Source organism: Aythya fuligula, chromosome 13 (genome assembly GCF_009819795.1).
Source record: "Aythya fuligula isolate bAytFul2 chromosome 13, bAytFul2.pri, whole genome shotgun sequence".
NCBI classification, from domain to species: domain Eukaryota; kingdom Metazoa; phylum Chordata; class Aves; order Anseriformes; family Anatidae; genus Aythya; species Aythya fuligula.
The window spans coordinates 3,085,463-3,109,248 of NC_045571.1; the positions used below are offsets into that span (position 1 = coordinate 3,085,463).

At 37.8% G+C, this 23,786-nt stretch overlaps 1 protein-coding gene across 2 annotated transcripts in view; it reads right to left on the bottom strand.

Moving 5' to 3' along the window:
* The window catches only part of ACSL4 (acyl-CoA synthetase long chain family member 4), a 38,461-nt gene continuing 14,675 nt past the window's right edge, over positions 1-23,786 (bottom strand). The window contains exons 3-17 of one of the 2 annotated variants that reach the window (XM_032196104.1): positions 18,292-18,340; positions 15,539-15,778; positions 15,081-15,258; positions 13,678-13,787; positions 13,448-13,586; positions 11,953-12,103; positions 10,676-10,799; positions 9,743-9,814; positions 7,169-7,308; positions 6,213-6,385; positions 5,951-6,025; positions 5,532-5,723; positions 4,869-4,983; positions 4,008-4,165; positions 1-2,465 (exon numbers count right to left, since the gene is read on the bottom strand). In XM_032196104.1, the coding sequence (XP_032051995.1) occupies positions 2,308-2,465; positions 4,008-4,165; positions 4,869-4,983; positions 5,532-5,723; positions 5,951-6,025; positions 6,213-6,385; positions 7,169-7,308; positions 9,743-9,814; positions 10,676-10,799; positions 11,953-12,103; positions 13,448-13,586; positions 13,678-13,787; positions 15,081-15,258; positions 15,539-15,766 (2,013 nt within the window). In that variant the 5' untranslated portion in view covers positions 15,767-15,778; positions 18,292-18,340 and the 3' untranslated portion in view covers positions 1-2,307. Of the gene's footprint in view, positions 2,466-4,007; positions 4,166-4,868; positions 4,984-5,531; positions 5,724-5,950; positions 6,026-6,212; positions 6,386-7,168; positions 7,309-9,742; positions 9,815-10,675; positions 10,800-11,952; positions 12,104-13,447; positions 13,587-13,677; positions 13,788-15,080; positions 15,259-15,538; positions 16,058-18,291; positions 18,341-23,786 lie in introns of both variants that reach the window. The other variant, XM_032196102.1, reaches the window with a different exon arrangement.

Below are 23,786 nucleotides of genomic sequence, written 5' to 3' on the forward strand. Positions count from 1 at the left end.
TTCTTTAACCATTTCAACTGTATTCCATTTTTGAAATGTGTGTGTATATATATATACTGAAAATAGCAATTCTCAGTCAGCCAAGACACAGAAGGTACCCAGAGTCTAGATAAAATACATTTCATATAAATACATTCATGGTTTAAAAGAAAATCATACAACTTGCTGACAGGTCCAAGTGCAAGTAACTTCCTTACACATTTAAACACTTCTGTGATGCTAACAGGCTGTCTAACCATTATTTAACAACGACTGATTTTAACCATGGAAAAGTTGGTGACATAGGTCCAGGACTGAGTCACTTGAAAAGGTGCTAATGATACAGAAAGTAATTCTGTTGTCATAAACCGATGTATGTGTCTTTATATATATGCTCTGTATTCTAATATTCTTAATGTAATTAGGAATATTAGAAAAGCTGGTTTTTGGTTCCTTTTGGTGACTGTTCTAATTCCATGCACAACTAGGTGCAGGAAGGTCTGTGTACTAGATCTGCTGTTTCCCTTTCCCCCTCAGGGTTCTTGGAAGATGGACTGGCAGTGTTCTGGACTGGCCAGAGAAGCTAAGCATGGGGAACTTTCAAGTTGGTCCCAAGGAAAAGGGGCAGTTTGGTTGACCAGTATGTAGCCATGATGTATTTTAGCCAAAAGCTGTTTGAGCTGGAGGAAAAAAAAATACACATACATGCGAGAAAATAAAAACTTGCCCTGAAATTGCAAGCTAGTACGTTAAAGGGCAGCATCGTACAAAATCTTTTACTTTCTGTACAGTGACAATAACAAATAATTTTCCTTTTTAACCATCATATACACAACACATTATGAATAGAAGAAATCTATAAATACTTTAAAATTAATTTGTCATATATAGCAGTTGAGCCACACCTGTACAAAATGTATGCAACATATATAAAATGATTAAGAAAAGTGCAAAGTAGAACAGTATCAAGAGCCTCCACTTTTTACAGCATTTACGGTTCAAGTGTAAAGAGCTAGCAGGGATGCAGGAGCTCAGGTACTAACAAGTCAAAAGAGACACAGTACAGGATGCTGCACACAAAATGATAAACTATTATTAAGTTATAACATCTCACTTCAGCACATCTACAATTTCCAGTTAATAAAAGAACATTTTTATAAGGAATCTCTATGTAGAGTGATTTGTCCCTGTTAACAAGTCCCTTAAAACAAAGATTTCCCCAGCCACTGCGTACTTTCCCATAAGTAAAATAAAACTATGTGGAGAAACTACTGTTGTTTCCTGGTTGTCTTGTTTTGGTTACCATATTGTAAAAGGTGAACAGAAATACCTTTCTGTAACATAGATATTTATATTCTGATCCTGTAAATTACACAGAGATAACTTGTACCATTACTCACATCTATGTGAAGGTCCAGAGGATCAGGCCCCCTCAAAAATAAAATCAACTGAGTTTCAAATCTTAGAGACAACTGCCCATCAATTTCATCATTTGCCAGTCAGGATGCAAGTTTTGCATTCTGCATTCGGCTGATGTTTTCTCATCAGAACCTCCTGCAGTAAGGCAAGTCTTTGTTTTTTGTTTTTAAATGCTGTATGTCCTAATGTGAAAGCTCTGCTTGAATTAAAACGTGGTGGCAAGTAAAAGATGTATTTGGTGAGCTGAAATTTGAAATAGTTGATTCAATGGTCTTGAGCAAAACTTTCAAATAACTTGTTTTTAGAAGGCTTTTCAGTTCACCTTTATTTCAATAAGTATACTTTGTATTTTCTTTTAGGCACTGTAAATACTGAAGATAACTGAGGTGCAGAAGAATCCATCCATTCTCAAGCAGTACATTACTAGTGGTCTCTAGCAAGTTCTTGACCCATGTTGTTTTCTTATTTTTATTTTAAATGGAGACAGTTAAGCTTTAAATACACATTTTGTCCCCACTAAGTATCTTACTATGATAGAATCATCAAAATTATATTAATGTTTCTCTTTGAAATGTACATCAGACTTCACAGTCAATTAGGGAGAAATTGCAAGCAGTCTGAATATGCTAGAGAAACAATAAGAATAACATTATCTGTCCATACTGCTTCACATAATTATGTCTGTCTCAAAACTGGAAATGATGACATGAAACTGAAGCACATTAAGGTTTTCTGCTAGTAATTATGAATTTGGAGTCTAAGATCTTTGCTCTCATTAGAGATTATAAGAAACATTCATCCATTTGGTGTATTTTCTGGATCCATGTGATACCTACTCTATACAAAGACGTCCAAAATCAAGGCATGAGAAGGAACCTTCTGCACAACCGTCTAGTCAACAGAACTTGTTTATTTGCCTCCATACATTCTTTCAATGTCATTGAGGTAATGGTTCTTCAGTTCTTTCCGTTTCAACTTGAAAGCATCTGTTACTAACCCAGTCTCTGGGGTCCATGGTTCAGGGCTTAATCGTACTTTGATGGGTATTTCAAACCTTTCTAATTTCACTGCAGGGACAAGAAGAAACAAAAGCGTAACGTTGTCAAATGGAACATTCACTCTACCTAAAAACTTAGGCAAGCACTCTAAAACTTGTGTAATATGGTGTCCTATTGATGGAGTAACCTTAAAGAAGGTACACAAGCAAACTTAATTGTGTACCAAAGCTCAGTGCTGATTACTGTACAAATATCCTAATAACTTACTGTATTTAGCTTGTATTGGATCTGAGAGTGTAAAAATCTAAAGCTTGCAACAAAGGAGTTTGTAGCCTGAAGATCTGACTACTGTCACAAGAGAATATGCTGAGTTAGATCACTATCATAGGAACACAGTAATAACTGTATTAACTCAGGTTGGTTAGATGTACTGCATATTTACTTCTATACCTTCTGTGCTTGAGCAATTCTTCCCCATACTTTTATTTCCTAAAAGATTGTTTAGGGTTCAAAATGAAGGGGCTTCTCTGTATTTTTGTCACAGTAGTCACTTACTCTCCCTTCAAGCTGGAACCAGACGCTTGGTGCACGCACACAGCATCATTACAACAAGCTGCTCCTATCTCTTGCCCAGGTTGAAGAGGGGTGAGTAAGGGAGGAGGTGGGGAGCTGCTACAGTGCCTGCCCTGCATCAGGAACAGGGTAGGGAGCTGCTGCATGTGCACTGCTTGATGGGCTTTGGTACCAGGTTCTGCGTGTAGGCCTGCAAGAGGACCCACTCAGTCTTGTAGCTGAATTTCTAGGACAACTTGTGGCAGCACAGCCTCTAGGTGGCAGCAAATACAGGGCAGTTGGGATGTCTGTTCTCTGGAGCTCTGTCTTCTGAACTTCAAACAGGTATCGGAAGGTACTGTTTCATCCTACTTAGTTACATGCCTGCTCATGATGAAGGTGCATTATGTTCTGCTAAAAGTCAGGATTGTCTCTGAAGTACTTTTGGAAAAAAATACTGTCTAGAAAGTAAAAAATGTATAAGCAGAGACTTTGAATAACAAATCTATATGAAGAATAATTACCTAGTTCATGATGGAATAACATTAGCATGTTTAAGCTCAAGTCATAGATCTACAAATTGATGAGGCTTTTGATCATTCACTTGCACTGTAGCAAGGAATAGTAGGCTTTAAGCCAATACAAACATAAGGGTCATGGTGGTTCAAAGCTGTAGGACACACAGTTGCAGAGAAAAAAGCTTAGAGATCTTGTTTAGCTAATTTTCTTACCAGCAAGTGTCTTGTAACGTTCCCTCCAAACTGACAGCCCCTTAGGTTCTTACTTTAACTGCATTAAATAAGCAACCTGTCTATAGACAGGTTAATTTAGAAATTAATTTTTAAAAGTCTCTATTTTCTTGAGGGGAAAAAAAAAAGTAGTGAATTCCTGGCATAACAGGGATGAATTTGATGTGGTGTTTGTCTGTGATAAAACTCTTCTAAGTTTTGGTAAAGGCAGAATCAACAGGCAGAAGGAAGAGAAGTTAGTAAGGATAGCTGAAAACTTCTGCTGGACAAGCACCATGAGATGGCTAACACACTATGCCACTTTACTTACTCTTGTCTGCCACTTCTTTAATTTCTCGCAGTATTTCAGCTTCCATTGCAGGATTGTTACAAATATCTACCCAGGTTCCACTTATACCTTTCTGCTCAGCTAACGCAGTCAGCTTCTTCTGATTAGGAACCACAAAACTGATCACGTAAGACTGGTCACTACCACAGGATGGCAAGAGAAGGAAGGAAAAAAAGATTAAAACAGTTGAAAGCTTCCATTTCAAGGAGTAAAACGCTTACTTGATGTTATATACACAGATCCACAGTGCTTTTTGAAATGCACTTATTCCCCCATACAGAGTTTTTCTTGTATGTTAGGTTTTCACAACTTCTGACCATCAAAGGTCAGGTTCTAAGTTAAGTGGTTAAGTTTGATCAGTATCATACTTAATGTGCAAAATTATAGCATAATTTAGCTTCCCAACTGCATCTGGTGCTTAAGTAGTTCTCTGCAGTTTCCCTTCATGTAGTATGTATAAGCAGGTGGAAGGAGGCACCCAGGCTATTTCCAAAACTCAGAGAGCTTTAGATCAGGTGCAAAATGTCCAATTAACTTTCCTCTGTTATTCTGACAGAAGGCCAAAGTACATGCTAAACTATACCTGTTTGGGGAGGAGAAGGGATGAAGCTGAAATGAATTACAAGAGGAGAAATGCCAACAGAAAAGCCCAGTTCGGGGGAATCTGGGAGCCTGTGCTACTTCAGAGATGCTCTTTATAGCTCACACTTGTTTCCATGTTTTCCACTTTTCAGTGGAAAACATGGAAAACTGTCGTATATCAATAGAAAAGTATATCAAAGGGTCAGAGCTTGCATTTCATGTTTACCCTAAATTACCTTTAAACAGTAAAACTAGTCTTACCTTTTGGCATAAGCACAGATATTGTCAATCAACGAACAGTTCTTCAGAGCTGCCTCTACTTTGCCCAGAGACACATATTCTCCTGCTTGTAGCTTTACCAAGTCTTTTTTACGATCTAGGAGTTGAAGGGAAAGAAGGAGAAAAAAAAACGTACTCCATTTAAACTTCTGCACTTCCACACTCATTTTCAATGCCACTACATATGTATTCTGTGCCATGCCATGTAAAGGTGTATTAAAAGGAGTTAAAGCATTTTACTCAAATTATAAAAAGGCTAATGCCATAAACGTATTCTGGAAACTTTATAAAGGCTTCTGTAAAGAAGTTTAGGTAGCACTACACCTGTCGCAAAACATGTATGGAAGTTATGGAGATTGTGATTTCAAAGCTTTGCAATGAATACCAAAATATTAATCTTACATTTACTCATCAAAGCTTGTGTGCTGAATTTAAATAGTACTAGCATTATATGAAACAACACCACTTCCAAAATGTTCTTATAATTGTGGAGACTTCTGGGAATGTGTTTTATAGTGTGATTTTGCAAGCAGGTAACCTTGAGTAAGATAAGGCCTGTCAAAGCCAACAGGATTAATAACATGCTTACAATTCTGTTCAGTCAAGACCTTGCAGTAGATTAAGAGAGCAAAAAGTGAGGCCAACCTATGATCTGCAGACACCCATCTGGATGAAATTCTCCTATATCTCCAGTACAAAACCACCTCTGACCGTTCTCATCAATGGAGAAATCTTCTGTTGTTTTCTCTTCATTTTTAAAATAGCCCATTGAGACATTAGGTCCACCAATTATTATTTCTCCTCTAGGGTTAGGCTTGTCTCTATTAGTATAGCCCCCTGGAAAGAAAACAGAAATCCGCACACTATTATTTTCAGGTCATGTATTCTACTGCCAACAAAATGTTTTGAAACTTCAGGTTAAAGCATGCACACAGAATAACAGCTACTATCAAAGGTTAAGAGCAGTTACTTCATATGCGATACCTAGCCAAGCAGATAGGCAAGGAAAATAGCTAAGCAGCGATTAAATTAGTTGCTCTGAAGTCAAAACACTTAATGCTCACCTTCTTGCCAGTCTCTCAGTCTTATTTCACAGCAAATAAGAGGAGCTCCAACTCTGCCAGTGCTATAATCAGCAACTTAGGGAAAAAACAAGGAAGAACACAAAGATTTTTTCATGTTGAAATATAAACTCAAACCATAGATAGGAAGACAGCTTAACTGCAATAAAGTAACTTGAGATAAGAGCTACCGCTATTCTGACTTTACCTTAATAAATAAATAAATAAATACATATATAATGTATTCCCAGAATTGTTTAACTACCTTCTGTAATTGTTCCTGCTCCACATGTTTCTGTTAATCCATAGCCTTGACCAACAGGACAGCAAAAACAGATGTTCATGAATCTTTGTGTTTGAGGCGAAAGTGGTGCTCCCCCAGAAAGCATCATGCGGACATTCCCTCCTAGTAGTGCCTTGACTTTCTTAAACAACAGCCTTGAAGGGAAGGAAAAAGTATTTAAGGATCATTCATTCACATCACTTTTATAAAAGAAATAAGAGACAATCCTTCTTCCTACCTGAAACACCTTAAAAATAACTTAATCATTCATGGACATTAGTGGACAGCAGGGGTAATCAAAAACCTTACCTCCTGTGTAACACTTGAAGATGGCAGAATTCCTATACGCTACCCAAATAGACATTAGATTCTATCAATTAAAAAAAAGGAAATCCAATGAATGGATTTACCTAGTCACCTGTTCTGAACATTAGTCCTTCTGAGGCTGGAGAGCAGCCCTGCAGAAAGGACCCTGGGCATTCTGAATGCGAGGCCTCAGCGTGCCCTGGCAGCCATGGGGGCCACCCCTACCTGGAGTGCCTCAAGCACGGCCTGGCTAGCTGGGCGAGGGCAGGGATCATCTGGGGCAGCCTCACCTCCAGCACCGTGTGCACGTTTGGGCAATGCAACATCAGAAGGAAATAAAGCTATTAGACGGCATCTAAAGGAGGGCTAGGATAGGGTCTGATTCCTGTGTGGAGCCAAGGGTTGGACTTGATGATCCCCGTGGGTCCCTTCCAACCCAGGATATTCTGTGATTGCCAGTAAATGTCTCCTCCCTGTCTCCTGTAAGAACCTGAATTATTTCAGTTTAGTTATTAGATCATATTTGCATGTTGCAATAGAATTCTTACATCAGATAGTTCAGATGATTATTCTTTTAGACTGTTAATGAGTCACAATGAAAAAAGTACGGTTTGACCATGATCGATACTTACATGTTGCACAGAGGTGCATCATATCCCCTTTTGATTTGTTCTAATTTGTAGTCATAGCCTATCTTGAACAGAGTTCTCTGAATGTAGTTCATCTCTTGAACTTTGCTCATAACATTTTTATAAATTCGGTCCATTATTTCCTACAGTGTTCAAAAGAGCAAGGAAGATTACCACATAGACTACTATTTGCAATTTTCATGCTACAAATAATGATTAAAAAAAAACCACAATTACTCTTCATTTTAAACAGGTAGTACAGCAAGAATGAAAATACCTGCATCATTGTTTAAGCAGTGCTTAACTCTAATGTTTCTAATGTGTGATCAGTCAGTCAATTTATAGACCACTGGCTTGGAGCTGTTTTAAATGGGTGGGATGAAGTGTTGAAAACGCAGTACAAAAAGCAGTGACTTATCCTCACTTTTCTCCACTTGCTTAGATCTCCTCAAAACAGTATCACTTAAGAGGAAGAACCCTCACGCTGTAGTTTACAGCTTATTTTAGCAAACTTGCCTTGAATGAGGTATACATATAAGTTAAGGGCAAGTGAGTGAGTAGCCACTGTGGATCTTCAGACATACTGCAGTAATTCATAGTTCCTTTTCTGCAAACTGCTTTCTAAACCTCGGATTTCATTTAAAATACTTCCCACCCCTTGTTCTAAAGATGTCTTCTCTGTCACCCCAGCAACATATCTTGGGTAATGTCATAATGTAATAATGTAAACAATGAAACAGCAAGTTTTACCAAGAACACCTTAATCTGTACCCAAAGCATGACAAACTGATTTACAAAACCTTGACTTCAAGTTTAGCTAAATCTCTCTGCTTAAGCTTTGTATATGCCATGGAAGATGAATCATGCCTAGGAGTCCTGAAGCTGTGCTTTATTCATGGCAACTGGTAAGCACAAGGGAATGAAGTAAGAAATTTCATTTCATCACTTCCTTTTCCAAGAGAATTTCCAAAAGCCAGATAGGTATTTTAAATTCATTACCAGAATTCATGGCAACTTTTTGGAAATACTGCAATGGCGTGACAAGGTATGCAGCATCATAAAGGCCAGAACAACCAACTAACAGCTATTGCAACATTCTGACTCAATTCAATACTTAGGAATATTTGTGCCTCTGGATTCTGTTATAATTTTCTTTTTTGTTCCTTATGCATTCTAATTACTGGTGATGTTATCATATTTTGATGATAAAAACAAGACAATACAGCTGGGAATCAAAATATTTCTCAGGCAATGTTAGTTGTGTTCCTACTAGGACTTTCTGAAGGGGTTTCCTCTCTACTATAAATTGTTGGAGTCTAGATCCTTTATGATAGTAAGTCTCTGGAATCAAGACATTTAGGCAGGGTTCAGCACTATCACTGTTAGCATTTCACAGGTCTGCAGTTAATTCACACGAACTTGTCAGCATGTTTATTTTGTTTGCTTTTCTGGCCCATACACTTTTTTACATTCCTTCCAAAAAGGGATTATGTTTATATTTTAAATTTACACTTTTTACTAGCAGTCTAACAGTTCAGTTTTCCCTAAAAAATAAATTTAAATGGCTATTTTACAAAAAAGTTGAGGCTCTAAGTGATTCATTTTCACTCCGTGAATTACTAAGAAAAAGATGTAACCTATGTATATTATTAATATTTTAAAAATAGCAAGTAAGTAATTGATTCTAAAACTTTTGGCTACTCACAAAAGACTCTGCAGAACAACCAAATCCATGATCAATCAAAACTCCATGTTCCTAACTAAGACCAAATCCTCCTCCCCCAACCCCACCTGCCAGTGCGGCAGAAGCTAATGCTACTGGCTTTCTGAGCTACAGCTGTGATATAACCATAAAAGAGGGAAATGTGTCTTCAGGGCACACATGGAAGCTTTTTGCAGCAGAAAGAAGAAAATATTTGTGGGGTGTATTTTTTTTGTTTGTTTGTTTGGTTGGTTGGTTGTGGTTTTTTTTGATAGCACCAAGACCTTTGGGAATAGAGAAGCTTGGTCACCTAAAGGCTGCAGATACAACAGTTGCAGTCTCTGGATCATTTTTTTCTTATATGAGGAGACTAAACAGGGGCCTGCTTACACTGAGAACAGCATGAGACTTTGCTTGCAGGCAAAGCAGCTAAAAGCAAGCACCCTGACAGCTGCAACAGCAGAGCTTAACTTGCCAAATTGTGTATCTCTGCCAAAAGCTGGTCTGTTTAAAGCCTCAATCTTTGACAAATCCATGCTGCTCTCTCCTTGTGCAAAAGGAACTTTCAGACTGGGAATGCCAAAGACCTTCTGTGGCCTGTTGTTGCTTCAATAAGCCCAGTAAAACATCACTTGAAAAACTACTAAAAAAACATTTCCAGTTTTGGATCAAAAAAGGTCTTGGCCTAAACATACGTATATTCTTGTGCTCGTCTGCAGTTCTCCAACTCAGGCAATGCCAACTGGGATTTCTATATTCTACTTCCTTGCGTTACACACACAAAAAAGGAAAAAAACCTTGGTAGACAGGCATGCTAACATGAACAAGGCAGAAGGCACCATTTTTGCTAAACATACATGCGTCTGCATACTTACAGGCACAGCTGCCATCAGTGTAGGCTTAAGTACAGTACAGTCTCCTTTGCTTCCTTTCTTAATTTTACTTGACTGTAATAAGGAGAAAATGTTAATTTATGAAGCTGAAAACCAGGCAGCTCTTCAAAGAAAGACAAAAACGGAGGGAGACACGGTAATGTAATTTGTTTATATCTCTTCCCCTTTCACTCCATATAACATTTCCTGCTTAAAATGTATATTGTTTTCCATCATGATTGGAAAAAGTACTGATTAACAGCGATTTCAACCAAAATATCAAATGTTTTACAAGTCCAACTGGGTAAAGCAAGTCCACCTTGTATAACTTTTTCTTCTGTTTCCTCCCTCTTGTTCTTGCACTCTCCTCCATTTAACTCCAGGAGTGTTTTGTGGTGTGGTGTGCTATTGTTGTTGGTTTGTGTGTTGATTTTTTTGGTTGGTTGTTTTTTGTCTAAAACAGTCTCTATATGAGCAAAATGTGCGGAAGCTTTATTTTCTAGCTTAATTTGCTCTTATTTATCTTAATTGGTAAATGGAATAAGGCAAAAAGCTAAATAGAAGAGTTATGATAATGGGGTAAAAAACTGATAAGACTGAAAACTGATAAGACTGAAATCACTTTAAGCAGCCTTATGTTCAGTTAGTATATTAATAGCCGTTCATATCCTGATATTCCAATAGATAATGCTACATTTATTAGGCTTTTAGGTTTCTTAAGTATCAAAAAAGCAAAAGTTTAAATAAACGTTTATATGGTGTGACCTGCAGCTCTAGTTCTACCAGGAATGTTAATTTGCATCATTTTCTGAAAAAAAAAAAAAATTCGGAAGTATACCGTATACATCAACATTTCTTTACTGGAAGAGAATAGCTAATCAAGAAGGATGTAGACTGTGAAAGCTTAACTTTGCTTTTGCCTTTTCCCCTCCTCACCTGATCCGATAGTGTAAGTGGAGAGGAATATCCAATCCTGCAGCCGTAAGTGATGCAAGAAATTTCTGCTGTCAATTCCAATACATGGGCCAGGGGCAAATAACCAATGTAAGTATCCTTCGGTCTAGTAAAGGAAAGGATTATCTAATTAACAGTGATGCACAAATGGACTGAAAATACTGCGTAATTGTTTTATGCTGTATTTAGGTTTGTTTTGTTGTTTTTTTAAACTTGGATCACAAGTGAGGCTTTTTCTTCTGTATGCAAGAAAGGTGTGATTTTAAAACAGTTTAACAACTAAATTGGTAAAGTCCTACCTTAGTGAAATCAGTATGGATTACAGGGTCTGCCTTGTTTTCTAGGAAACGCAAAGTTTCCTTAGTGCTGCTCCATTGCCATTTCTCCTTGTGGGAGGTTTCATTCCCAGTACCAAATCAAGAATGAAATCAGTATTTTAAAAGAATCACCAATGATTTACAGATCCTTATGTCATAGCATCTCCTTCTAAAATAAATTAGTGAAGAGCTGATCACTGACTTACAGAGGCTTATTTCAGGAAATGCAGAGATTTCTCAGGAAGAACCTTAGAGCTGTTACTTTACAGAAGCTTTCAGCATCAGGTCAGAAGTGTTTCTGTATCTTACCAGGAAAGGAGTTTAACATAGGTTATTTTAGCTATTAAATTCTTTGTGAATGCAATAACAAAGACATCCACATTCATGAAGAATTTCTTCAAAATATTAATGATTTTTTTTTTGCAATTGGCTATACTATAATCAAAGCAATTTATTATTTCTGTCCTCATTTCAGTGGAATATACTTGAGCAGATTCTGCAGTATGTGTATTATCCATCCAGCAGTGGACTCTCTAAATAAATGGAAGTGGCAGGCTTTGGCATACTTCCTGAAGTGATTCTAGCTGCCTGAAAACATCTAGCAAAAAAAGTTTCCTGAGTTTGACTAAATGAGGAATTTCTTTATCTGATGATGTCTTTTAATGCATAAAAAAGTGCAAAGTCCATCACACACCTGTAGCTAAAGGTGAGAGGAAAACAAAAAGGTAGAGTAGAAAAAGCATGTGGGACAAGATATAGAAGATCAGAGTAGGTTCACAAACACAAGACCTACTTCATATAAATTAAAGATTAGTGGGCTCACAGTGAAATCAAGGAGCTTGCTACCATCTGGTGCCAGCAACAGGCTTTCTATAAATGTAGGCACTTTTGGAGGTTCTGTTTTACCTCTGCACACACACATGACACCCAAGTGTTTCTTACCCCAGCCCAGGTATTCTCTCGCATTGTCCCGTCATTCCAGCTATCAAGTTTTTGTGCTGCATCATCACTCCTTTAGGTCTCCCCGTAGAGCCACTGGTGTACATTACTAAAGCCAAGTCTGTAGGAACAGGTCTGCTTGGCGGAATGCTTGCTGCAAAATGCAAAAGAAAAACTGCATTAATACTTTCTAAATTTTTATTTCTGTAATTAACCAGTGGGAAAATTCTGGTAGTCAACCAGTGTGAAACAGATACTTCAGGAATGGCAAGCGCGATGTACTGCTAAGTTGTCAGTCATGGTTGCAGAAGGGAGTGATGAAGAGAGTTGTGGTCTCCTTTTAAGAAGATGTGAGGGAAGGCAGATTTCCAAAGCAGTAACCAGTACTGGGGCATCTACACAATCTGGGTGGCACTTTTACCATTACGTTTTATAGCTGTCTGCAATTTTCATAGAAAAAGCCTGCTGAAGATCAAGTAAGTCTGTCAAAGGCAGTGAAGGGGAGAAATATTGGTGAGAAACAACAGATTGAAAACAGACAAAAAGCCGTAAGTCATATTTTCTGTCAGTCACTCTTCTGAAGCCAGGGTTATGGAGCTGAGAAGACTATTTTACTGCTTTTCCACTAACAAGCAGCTTAAACTTAAAACAGTTGGCTTTTGATTTTTGTTTTAATCCCTTGGCACTTATTCTTAGGATGAAAGTCACTTCATCAGGCTTTCATGGCTTTCAGAGCTAGAGAGGCACCAGAAGTGTCTGCAAGGGAAGCAGAGGGTTTTTTCAAAACAACTACAACAAAACAAAACAGTTGGTCTGTATCAGGACTTTAAGCTGATCAAAGATAAGCAGTTGTAATGAATGTGTACTTCTCTGCAAAAAACTCCTTTGCCAGTTTATCTCCTCTTTTTCAGGAGACAGAAAATCTGGCTAAGTGCAGACCACAGAGTTAAGGAAAAGAGACGAGGTTGGACTTTTTCCTTCCTTAAACACAATGTTAGGGTTGCTCCTGGCTGCCCAGCATAGCAAGGGTTATGTAACGGTTGTTCCTCTCGTTCAAGGTGCTTCCCAGGCACAGATAAGTTCCGAAAAAAGACATGTCCAAGCCAATAAGCAAAAAATCCACAAGTGCTTTCTCCTCTTAGGACAAATAGTGAAAAATAAGATGAATAAAAGGTAGGAGTAGCAGAAAATAAAACACTGCACCATATTCTACTTTACTTCCTAAAACAAAGGCAGTCTTAGAGTTGGTTATTCTGGCTGTATTTTAGAAAGTTTTACCCTGAAATACCTGAAACCTGAACAAAGGTACAGGACACTAAATAGGGATCAAACAAATTATCCACTTATTTAAAAGAAGCTAGAGGATGAACTGGTGATCTACCACTTCCTTCCTGTTAGAGACCTGCATGTTTGTTTTTACTGCTACCCAGCCCTCTTAGACTACATCTGATTTCACTGTTAACATTGCTCAATCAGTTCTCTGAAGTGCTTCACTTACAGTTTTCTGGTTTGGCTCCCAGCTCTTCCACTGTCTGCATACTATGAATCTCCACATTTTCAGGGTATTCAGATTTGTTGATGGTTTTATTGTCCACATAAATTATATGTTTAAGACAGGAGACTTGTGGCAATGCAGCCTACAGGACAGAAAGGAAACCGTTAGCATTGACTATGCTGTAAAATGACTGTTGGATTGCTTGTAAGCAGGTAAAGCTGGTGCCAAATTACCTTAAGTTTGCTCTCAAGAAGTTCTGCACTAGTGATCAGATACGATGCTCCGCATTCATTGAGACCATAGGTTACTGCCTCTTCACCGAGGGTGGCATACAACGTAACAACTGTTACATGGAAGGGAGAGAGAACAAAATAAAAGTTAAAATAATACAAAACACAAAAGCTCATGCTTTATAGCTCACTGCAGTGCATTACTGGGGGCAGGGGGCTGAGAGGTAGGGGCAATGAGCTCAACAGGGAATTTTCCAATTAGGAAACCAAACAGCTTTTAATTTTCCCACATGAGGATGTTATGCTACAAGTGATCTCCAGAATGAGAAGGACAGTTATGTGGAACAGAGACCAACTGAAACTCAACAAAAATGCAGTTGCACTGTAAGCAACTGAGAACGTGTTCTTCCTCTGAGCTCTCTGCAACCAGACCGCAGGGGGAGAGGTGTCCTGCGGTGTTCAGCATCACTACCACTGGTTAGAGCTGTGCACTCCTACAAGCAGCTCTTCCAGCTGCAGTGCCAGCTTATGGAGCCACTGTGTCAGCTACTTCACTTGTTTCCATGAAATTATTGATGGGGGCAAGGCAGAAAATCAGGTTAAGGAATCAGAATGGTATTCGTGGTGCTAGATTATTTTTAACCCCAATCAGTCACAGAAATGACATTAAGTGTCCCACAAGCACTGAGGAGTTCACCTTTTCTACCGAGAAAAGTACTTTCCTTTAATATTGTGCTACTGTCTCAAATTTAACCTCCAAGAAACATTAAAGGAGGTTAATGTTCCTGTGAAGTAGGGATCATATAGAAAGGACAAAAAGAGAGAAATGTTACATTACTCTCTAGGAACCTTTGCTACTTCACCAAGAAGTTTGTATGCCTCAGGTTAGTTTATACATTTGACTGCTTAAATAAATAAAAAAAGCATATACATCATGGTAATGAACTTGAGCAACTTAAAAGTGTTACCAAAAAACCCTCAGACTAGCATATAATTTTGATTACTGTTCTTCTCTCTTCCAATAGCCATTTCATGTGTCAGATGTGGAAGTCAGATTACAGACAGGAAATGCTATAAACATTCCATGGTGGTTGCATTTCCCCCAGACCAAGTCTTCAGAATATTTTATAAAACCTGAGTAGTATCTGTACCTTTCCATTATTCTAATACCTAAAATATTGCTACAATAGAATCAGGAAGAATAATCTCATAAGTATGAGCAAGTAAATTCTCTGCTATGCATAGAATAGGCTGGAAACCTACAAATATCAGACTACATGCGGAGCAAGTCTATTAAATTCTCATACCATTAGTGACAGGATTGGAACATTCAAAATTCTTAACAGCAAAGCTGTGCTGCAGAGTGGTTCTAAAATATACTCAAAGCAAGCAAGTTCAGCACTCACGAGGAAAGTTATACTTGAAGCAGGCTAGAGCTGCAACCATCCATTCTGCTCGGGTCTCACAGAATATGACAACAGTACTCTTCGGGGTTAGTCCCAGGGCAGTCAGTCCACTCCCCAAGCGACTCACTTTCTGATTTACTTCTTCGTAGGACAGCCATCTGTAATTTCCTAAGATTAACTGGGGCAGGGAACAAAAGAAAACACACCTGTGATTACAAGAAGCTGTTGGTACAGCACTACCTGCTTACTTGAGTTGGTGCCTAACACCACAAGTGCTTTCACTTTGCTTGAAGCAGAATAAATAGTGCATCAGGTAGCGTGTTATTCTTTAACTACTGGATATTTTATATTATAAAGAGAAGACTAAGGAAGACCGCTAATGAGGCCTCTGCTGGTGAAGCAAGATGCAAAGCAGCTTAAAACCAAATCAGAATTAAGTACAAAATTGTAAGCTTTACCTTTTTGAACACTTTTCCATTTGGTTGCATTTCATTTTCTTCACTCAGTATTTCTCTGGTCCCAAGACAGTCCTTTTTCCCAAACTTTGCTAAAGCATGGTCAAACAGCTTGTCCAATGTGTCTGCTCCAGGAATGTTTATGTTTGCTAGTGAGTCAAGGTGAGTGACAGAACGGTAGGGGCTTCCAGGTTTGTCCGAGATGGGTTTAGCTTTTAAACGCTTTGCCATAGCCTTTTTCTTCTTTGCATTGGTAAGAAAATACCATGGAATAAATACAAGCATACTGTACACAGATATTAACAAGTACACAGGCAGCAAAAGAATGGTGCATACTTCTAGCCTAAGTTTCATTGCAGGTATTTAAAAAAGAAAATCTCTTATTGTGTTCTGAAGCAGGCAAGAGCAAAAGCAGCAGTGCAGTATGGCGTAGGAAGAAGCAACGATAAGTGAAGCTTAGGTAGCTCTGTTTCAAGGCAGCTGCTAAAATTTTAGTAACCTTTGAGAGCCAACAGTGGACACCTGTGGGTGAAGACCAGAGCCAAGCAGAGAGCAGGAAGAAAAAAAAAAAAAAGAATTAAATTAGTAATATTACAGTCAGTCCATAGTTTTAATTCTTTAAGATTTCACCTCAAATGCATCAAGACCAAGGAGACTGAATTAACCGATTTAACAGACTGTGTGATACAGCAGCGTACTGCTCTGAAGATTAAAGAGGATGAATGTTTTCCATACTTGTTTGTTGCATCCACAAATATTTACTTTTCGAAGACTTTTCCCCAGTATCTCTGTTGGAATAATTCAGGGCTGTAGAGATAAAGTCTGTCCTCTCACATCATAATATTGTGTTTAAGCTACTTGTGCAATGCTACAATTGCATAATTATCAGAAAGGTCAACAGTTGTTTTCCCCCTAAATATTTGTATTACAATGGAATGACACAGTAGGTTTCCTTACTGCCTTTCAGAATGTTGTATCAATTTATATTTAGACTAAAATATATCTGGATATAGAGTCTTGAAAAACCCACACGTAAGCTAAAGAATATTCCAAAATTGCTTTATTAACTTTGCCACAACAACTGTATTTTTGATTTACTAATTTTTGTCTATGATTGTCAGATTCTTGGAAAGGGATCAATTACATAAATTCTCCTCTCCCTGGCCTCTCTTCCCCCTCCTTAAAAAAGAAACCAAAAAAACCAGCAACTGTTTCAGTATTTCTGAACTCCAGGTATGGAAAATGCAATGCAATTTAAAATAAAGCATAATTTAGCATGATTTTGTCAGAACGTCAGAAATCTGTCTTCATTAAGGAGAACTGGGCCTGAATAAAGACTGAAATAGGAGAAAAACAAAACCATTGCAACAAACCACAGTCACGGCTAGCCCACTTCCCTGTAACTAGTCTCTACTGGCACATAAAAGACAGAGGTGCTTATCTTCATCTGGACGGCATGCAAACACAGCATGCAAACACGCCAACAATGCACACGACAGGAAAAATAGCAGGCAAAGGTGCACTAGCAAAAGAGCAGGAGCTCAGACACAGGGAAGTAAATACTGACTAGCTTATAGCAAAGCCCAGTCTTTCACAGACAAATTCTGGTAAATGGAATGGATGAGAACAGGGAAATTTTCAGGGCTCCATCAGGAATTAAAAGAATGTAGGCACACCTCAAAATGTACCTTTATTAATGTACTTGCCACCTCAGGTGAGGGAGGCTACAATTAACATTTCAGGTTAAACAAGACAGCTGCTATTAACAGCACAACAGAAATGTATTAATAGCTTGTTGGAGTTTTTAATAAGAATTCCATTGTCTGCAGTTGCACTGTAGCCAATATCATCACCATTTGACGTAATATAAGATTAAGAGATCTTCAGATACTTGAAGTAACATCATCACCATGTTGTTATATTTTTAATAAAACTTGTAATCTCAAGTTGCTACTGAATGATAGTGTGAAGTATGAAACTAAGCTCAGACTTGTTCAGAAAAAAAGAGTGCATACTTTCTTAAAAAAAAGAAAATTCTACATTCTTTTCAAAGCTTACATGCTTAGTCTGCCTTAGTTAACCTCTTCATCATCAACTACTCATCAAACAGTCAAACCTCAGCAGAAGGCATATCATTTTACTTTCCCAAGCTCCAGTTCTCTAAAATGAAGGTCACCGGTTTATATTACAAATCTTATGTGGTATTTTCATTCCAGTTAATTCAGTGATCCAAAGGAAGCACTTGAGCTTGTATTTAAAACAAAAGCCAGCCATAGTGCTAAAACTAACACAGAAACCTCATCAGAATGTTCTAAATACTGCCTGAAATCATAAAATTATGATAAAAGGGTCTTAACGGGGGAGGTTTGTTTTGTCCTAAAACTGGTACCCTGTTGAAATTGCTTTTAGCATTTGAGTGAAGTGCACGTACAAGCACACTTTGTTTGTACACTTGCAGCCAGTTATGTTAAAGTTCACATAAGCGAATGTTAAAGGTTGCATTTCATTCATCTTGAAATTTCAGATTAGTTTGAGATACTTTAAAAAGTGTTTATAAACAGGGAGCTCAGCTAATCTGTACACATTTGTGGCAATTTAAAGTGCTTATATTTTGACATAAATAAGCTGGAATTCTTAACAGAAATCGCTGGAAAAACTTGCTAAGACCCAAGAAGAAACACTTGACCTTTTCCTTTGAACATCCAGAAAAAGACATACACGCACATACACACATTTACACACACATGTATACTTACAAGCTATCTGACAGTGATGGCCGGGTTTTATTCAGTGTCAATTAGACCTCTATTAAAACAGAAAAGAAAAATGTATTAGAGATTGGGTATTTTTTGCCCTGCAGAAAGGATGTTATGCAGGAAAGCATTATTTCCATTTCCAATCTCTCCTCTAACGCTCCTGAAGACGACTAGCCTTTGACGTTACACTGTCCTACACTCATGCCCAATAAATATTTATCATACTTTAAATATAATGCATAACAGGCTGACATAATGAACTTGCAGATGTACCTAGACAACAATTCCATTTGGTTAGAAGCCAAACTTAGCTATTCAAATTATAATTTATGCCTTCACTGTCTTTAAGTTTAATTAGTCTTTGAGAGAAAGGGACAATGAGAGATGCAATGTTCATATCAACGCACAATCAAGGAGAGCTGTGAGGCAAGCCGAATGCATGCTGCCACCAAAGTAACGGTTCTCAGTAAACTTTGCTCCCAAATGAAAGTGTAGTCACACAAAAAATGGCATGCACTCATAGCAGCTGTTATGTAAAATGAGAATATTTAGAATGCGTAATATTCTATACTGACTTACAAAATTTATTATTTCCTTTAATTGTGCAATTGAAGTGGAATATTTGGAAGCTTATCTATCTATTTTGGAAACAGCAGAGCTTCCAGTTCCTGATGTAGGAGACGCATGTTCCCAGCAATAAGCGTGCGTCAGGCATGACTAAGAAAGCCTAAGATAACAAAACAAATCAAAACCAGACGTAGTTTCTCTTCTAGATAGCTGTGTTTTCAGCATTTCCAAAGCATTCTCCTCAAGTGAGTAGGCTTCTTCTATCAATTTTGAAATGGCAATTCTGCAGACTGAAGTTCATTTGTCATTTGCAATGGTATGTTACAGCGTACATTTCAGCAACCTCATTCATGAGGTAAGCTGTCCCTTATTAGTAGTACATGCTGGGGGGTTACAGAAATTCTAGAGTTCACGTTTGCTACAGGGAACAAGTAACCGATGTGATTGCTCATATAAGCAGCAGTACTGTATTTTATGCCACAGATGGAAGAGATATTCTTTGGGTGTAATGTGACTTCGATATTTTCACTTAAAAGCTTCCGACAGATAATATGCAACCCTTTACTCTTGTCTGGGAGTCAGGGCTGTGGAACAAAGCTTGAAATCAGAGGACAGGCACTTTTCATAACTTTTCATTAATTTAACTGAGAAGGAACAAGTAACAGCTATGCTATTTATACATATACACATATAAACAAAAAAATATCTTTTAAGTAGTCATACAAGCTTATAGGACTACGTAAGAGCGCAGGTGTGTGTAGGGAACAAGGACAGGGGTTTATACGCCTGGAGGTGACTGTTCATAGAGGAAATGCCTTTGTCTTCTTTCCATTCAAGTATTCAGACAGCACAGAAACAACATACCCAGCTTTTGCACATACAACTACCATTTCTAAGTGTAACTCAAAACCTAAAGTGTCTGTGCCTAGAAATCTTATCCTATGCAGTTTAATTCTACTAAAGCAGCAATTATTATCTTCACTAGGAAAGGCTTTAATTAGCCAAACCTGAAACACTGTAAAGGCTTAGTACTGAAAGTACATGAATGACAGTGTTTACTGTTCTTCCTCTTGTGTTCAGAAGCTTGACAGGGATCCAAATTGCTATATCATCTCATCATTAGATGAAAACAAACTTCTGATCCATTTGAAACATTCATTGCAACTTCTTAAATGTATTTTCGTTATGTTAAGAAAGTCTTCTAGTAAGAGTGATAACATGAGACAGGAAAAGGAGAGTATTTTAGATTAAAAAAATCTGCAAAGTAAGAAGCTTGTTTAATTTAAAAGCAACACTGGAGGAAATCCTGGTTCTCCTATGACTGAGCTCTTTCCAACTTCAAATGGAGACACATTTCTGGCTTTAATGTAATTATTTAAGGTTGACTCCTTTCAGGAAGTACTGAAATCTTCCAAAACAATCCAGTATGAATAAGTAACAACTGTTCACATTTCTCTAGCATTGGGGCAGATTGAAATATTTTGGAAAGCACAATACACATGCATAATTTATAAGTGGAAAAATAAATACATTGGGAATTAATTAAAGTCTGGTTTTGGAAGGGAATTTAATCAATATCTACTAGTCTTGAATTTGTTCCTGTACTGGATGGAACTCAAAGCTTAGTATTTAAAAAGGAAAGTACAGAAAGCCTGAGAAATACTATGTTGTCAAAAAGAAGCAGCAAGCTTAAACATGATAAACAAAAAAGCACATACTACCAGGCTCTTTACAAATTTTGATTTTCCAAATTCATACCTGTCACACAGAAGAATGAAAGAATATTTCTATGTAAGAGTTAGAATAATATTGTGACTAATTACAACTCTTTTGGGGTTAGAAAGACTGAAAGAATAAAAGCTAAGGGAGATGATTGAGTGTTTAGATCCTATTTTTTATATATAAAAACAAACTGCCAATATCAATGCAAGTTACTCATGGTAGAAAAAAAAAGTACGCAAGGTTCAATTTTTGTTCCTTTCTCACTGGCAGATTTCTAAACATTTACCTCTTACACAATTTTGTACGTCAAGGGGCAATGAAAAGCTCCAGAGTAATGCCTACAAGTTTCAGAAATACTTCTGTGCTCTGTAAATGCAGTAGTGGCTCCAAATCTTAAGAGTTTTCAAGAGCTCTTGTTGTGTCTATAGTGTAAATAGTATCACCTATGTCTGAACAAAGAGGGAGGGGGGAAGTCAGATAGAGCAGATCTGACAGGAGTCTGGAGAACCTTCTTAAATATAGATTCTATACGAAACAGCAAAACCACAAGTAGTATTAGGAAGTCTTGCGTCTCTTACTGCTGAGTGATAAAATGTTAATGCAATGATTTTACTTAGTTGCTAAATGAAAATCACCTTTTTGTTTTCAAGAAAAAAGTAAATCATTGCTGTTTTATGGCCTCAGAACATATATGCAGTTAATGTCAATTAGAAAAATGAAAATAAATCGGTTTCTAAGTGTCAAATGTCATAAATCTGTTGCTGCAACTTCCAGCACAACTGTAACAGAAAGCAGACCAGCCACTCTTACCCTGTATTTCCTAATTACCTAGCAGGCTGGTGTGAAACTGTCTCTTCTAAGGGTAGCATAAGGGCAAGTAAACATTTAGTGAGAAGATATGGCCTGTTTGTGTGCCCCAAAGGCAAAAAACATGGAAGGCCAAGGCAAGAATCCACAGGTGAGAACTATCCACCGAGAACCCACTGACCCAGGGAAGTATTTCCTCCCGGCCCACCTCTTGTTACTTTTCCTCATTAAGCTCTGTGCAGAAGGCGCACGGCGAGTACCTTCGGCTCATTCACTCCAGCACTTCCTCCCTTACCAGCCTGTGCTGGTTGTGCTGTAACCTGATCACAAACCTTGGCTGGACAAGGTCACAAGCCGATCCAATTTATACTCCAGTCTGTGTATGCTAGCACTCAATTTAACTAACAGCAAGCTCAGCTGTTAAAACGTAGTTTTTGTGGTAAAGGAAGTGAAAGGCAGCCTTTTGTCTCACTGGCATTTTTGTTAAAGGAAATGAACACGGTCATTTTTGCTGGCTTGAATACACAGTATTTCAGAAGAGGATGGAAAACACTCAACTGAAAAATACTGATTTTGCCTCAAGACTCCTCCAAGAGCTACAAAATACTCTGTCTACAGGGTACAAAAATTAAGAAGGAAAACGTACAGAAATAAAGATGTATTTCAGCCTGATTTAAACATCTCAACATAAAACCCAAACTCCTCAGGCATTATGAGTGTTACTCTTTGTGGTTCAGCAGCAAAGCTATGCATTTGTAGTGTTTCACCCAACTTTTAATCATAAGCACATGAAAAGGCAAGCAGTATGACCAAGGACAAATTTCAGAGGATTGTGGCCACGCAAGTTCAGCAAAGCCTACTTTAACAGTTGATTAAGAGTTGTTATTACACCAGGGAAGAAGATTAACGTATAGACTGCCTACTTCTGAGTCTGTTTTTAAAAAAACATTTTGCAATGGAGAACTTGCGACTTCAATGGCTCTGACGATCCAACTAGTGAGATTTAAGTTATCATCTTTTCATTTCCTGCTTTTTTCTCAATAGCAAGCTGCTTTGCAGAAGTACAGAGGTAGAGGACTCCTAAAATTGTTGAATTATGTGGTCAAGAAGATCAAATAAGTTTGAGACCTACAAATACAGAAGCCCTATTTTCTGCATCTTCCATAAGTTTTCTTGCCTGAGTCTTAAGGCAAAAAATGTACCGTCCTTGAGAAATTCTATACCCCAGGTCCCCCAAGAATCTCCTAAAACAATTTATATTAAAACTGGACTTATGCATTACAAAAAAATGGGTCCATATCATGGACTTTTTGTGCAGTCTCTAGCAGAATATGTAACTACAAGGAAATTCTTAAAGCTAATTTTTATAACCAGTGTATGTTTGGAACTTTTTTAAGGGTGATTCTGACTTGAAAATGTGATCGAAGATACTGGCTGCAGGCCGAAGAGAGACACTTCAGCTAGAAAAGGGAGAAATAAAACAATGCAAAAGCACAAGTGAGACTCCACACTGAACTCGATGACATTCACGCTGTGTTTTTTCTGTATGGAACACGGACATCTAAAGACTGGCATGCTGTTCTGTGCTATTTCACGTCAAGCTGGTTTACTTCGCATTGGAAGGGACAAGCAACACTCACACAAGTTACTTCTTCCTGGTAACTTCTTAAACTCTGCCCTGAGTTCACCTCACTCAGCAGTCAATGAATAGTTTAGATTTTGCTTTGCTTTCCTAATCACAACACTCCCAACAAAGTGAGAATTTAATCAAAGCCATTCTTTTTTTAATACAGAAAAGTTAAGAACTCAGTTTTCCCTGCATTTTCAGGGAACATTAGATGTAAATAACGCCTGGTGCTTTACAATCTTCAAAGTCAGATGGAAATAATGTGGTGGGGGGGGGGGGTGCTGCAGATACATAAGTTACATTTGTAATTTCTAACTACTCTTTTGCTTCTAGTTGCCAACTGCTTTCCTGGGTCTATTAAACATTCATTTTTATCCATTTTTGAATTATCGTCAGTATTAGGAAGATATCCATGGACACTGCGTGCTCATGTCCCCTCAAGATGTTACCCTGTGCTTACAGTAATTATTTCAACAACATCCTTCCACAATGTAAGGCAATTAGGACAACTGGTGCATTGTGTTTTGCAAGTAAAAATGAAGGAATACAGCAAATAATCTTCCTGGATAAAAAAGCATTGTAATATTTATCTAGAGACAATGCATTTATATTTATCCTTTTTGGGTACAACTGTTTCACTGAATCCGGAAGTGTTAGCATTCAAGTTCAGAACGACCAAGTCATGGTATTAGGCCTGGACAAGAAATGTTAATGACATTTTACTCAACATGCCAAAAAAATAAAATAAAAAAATCATTGATACTGTCATAGC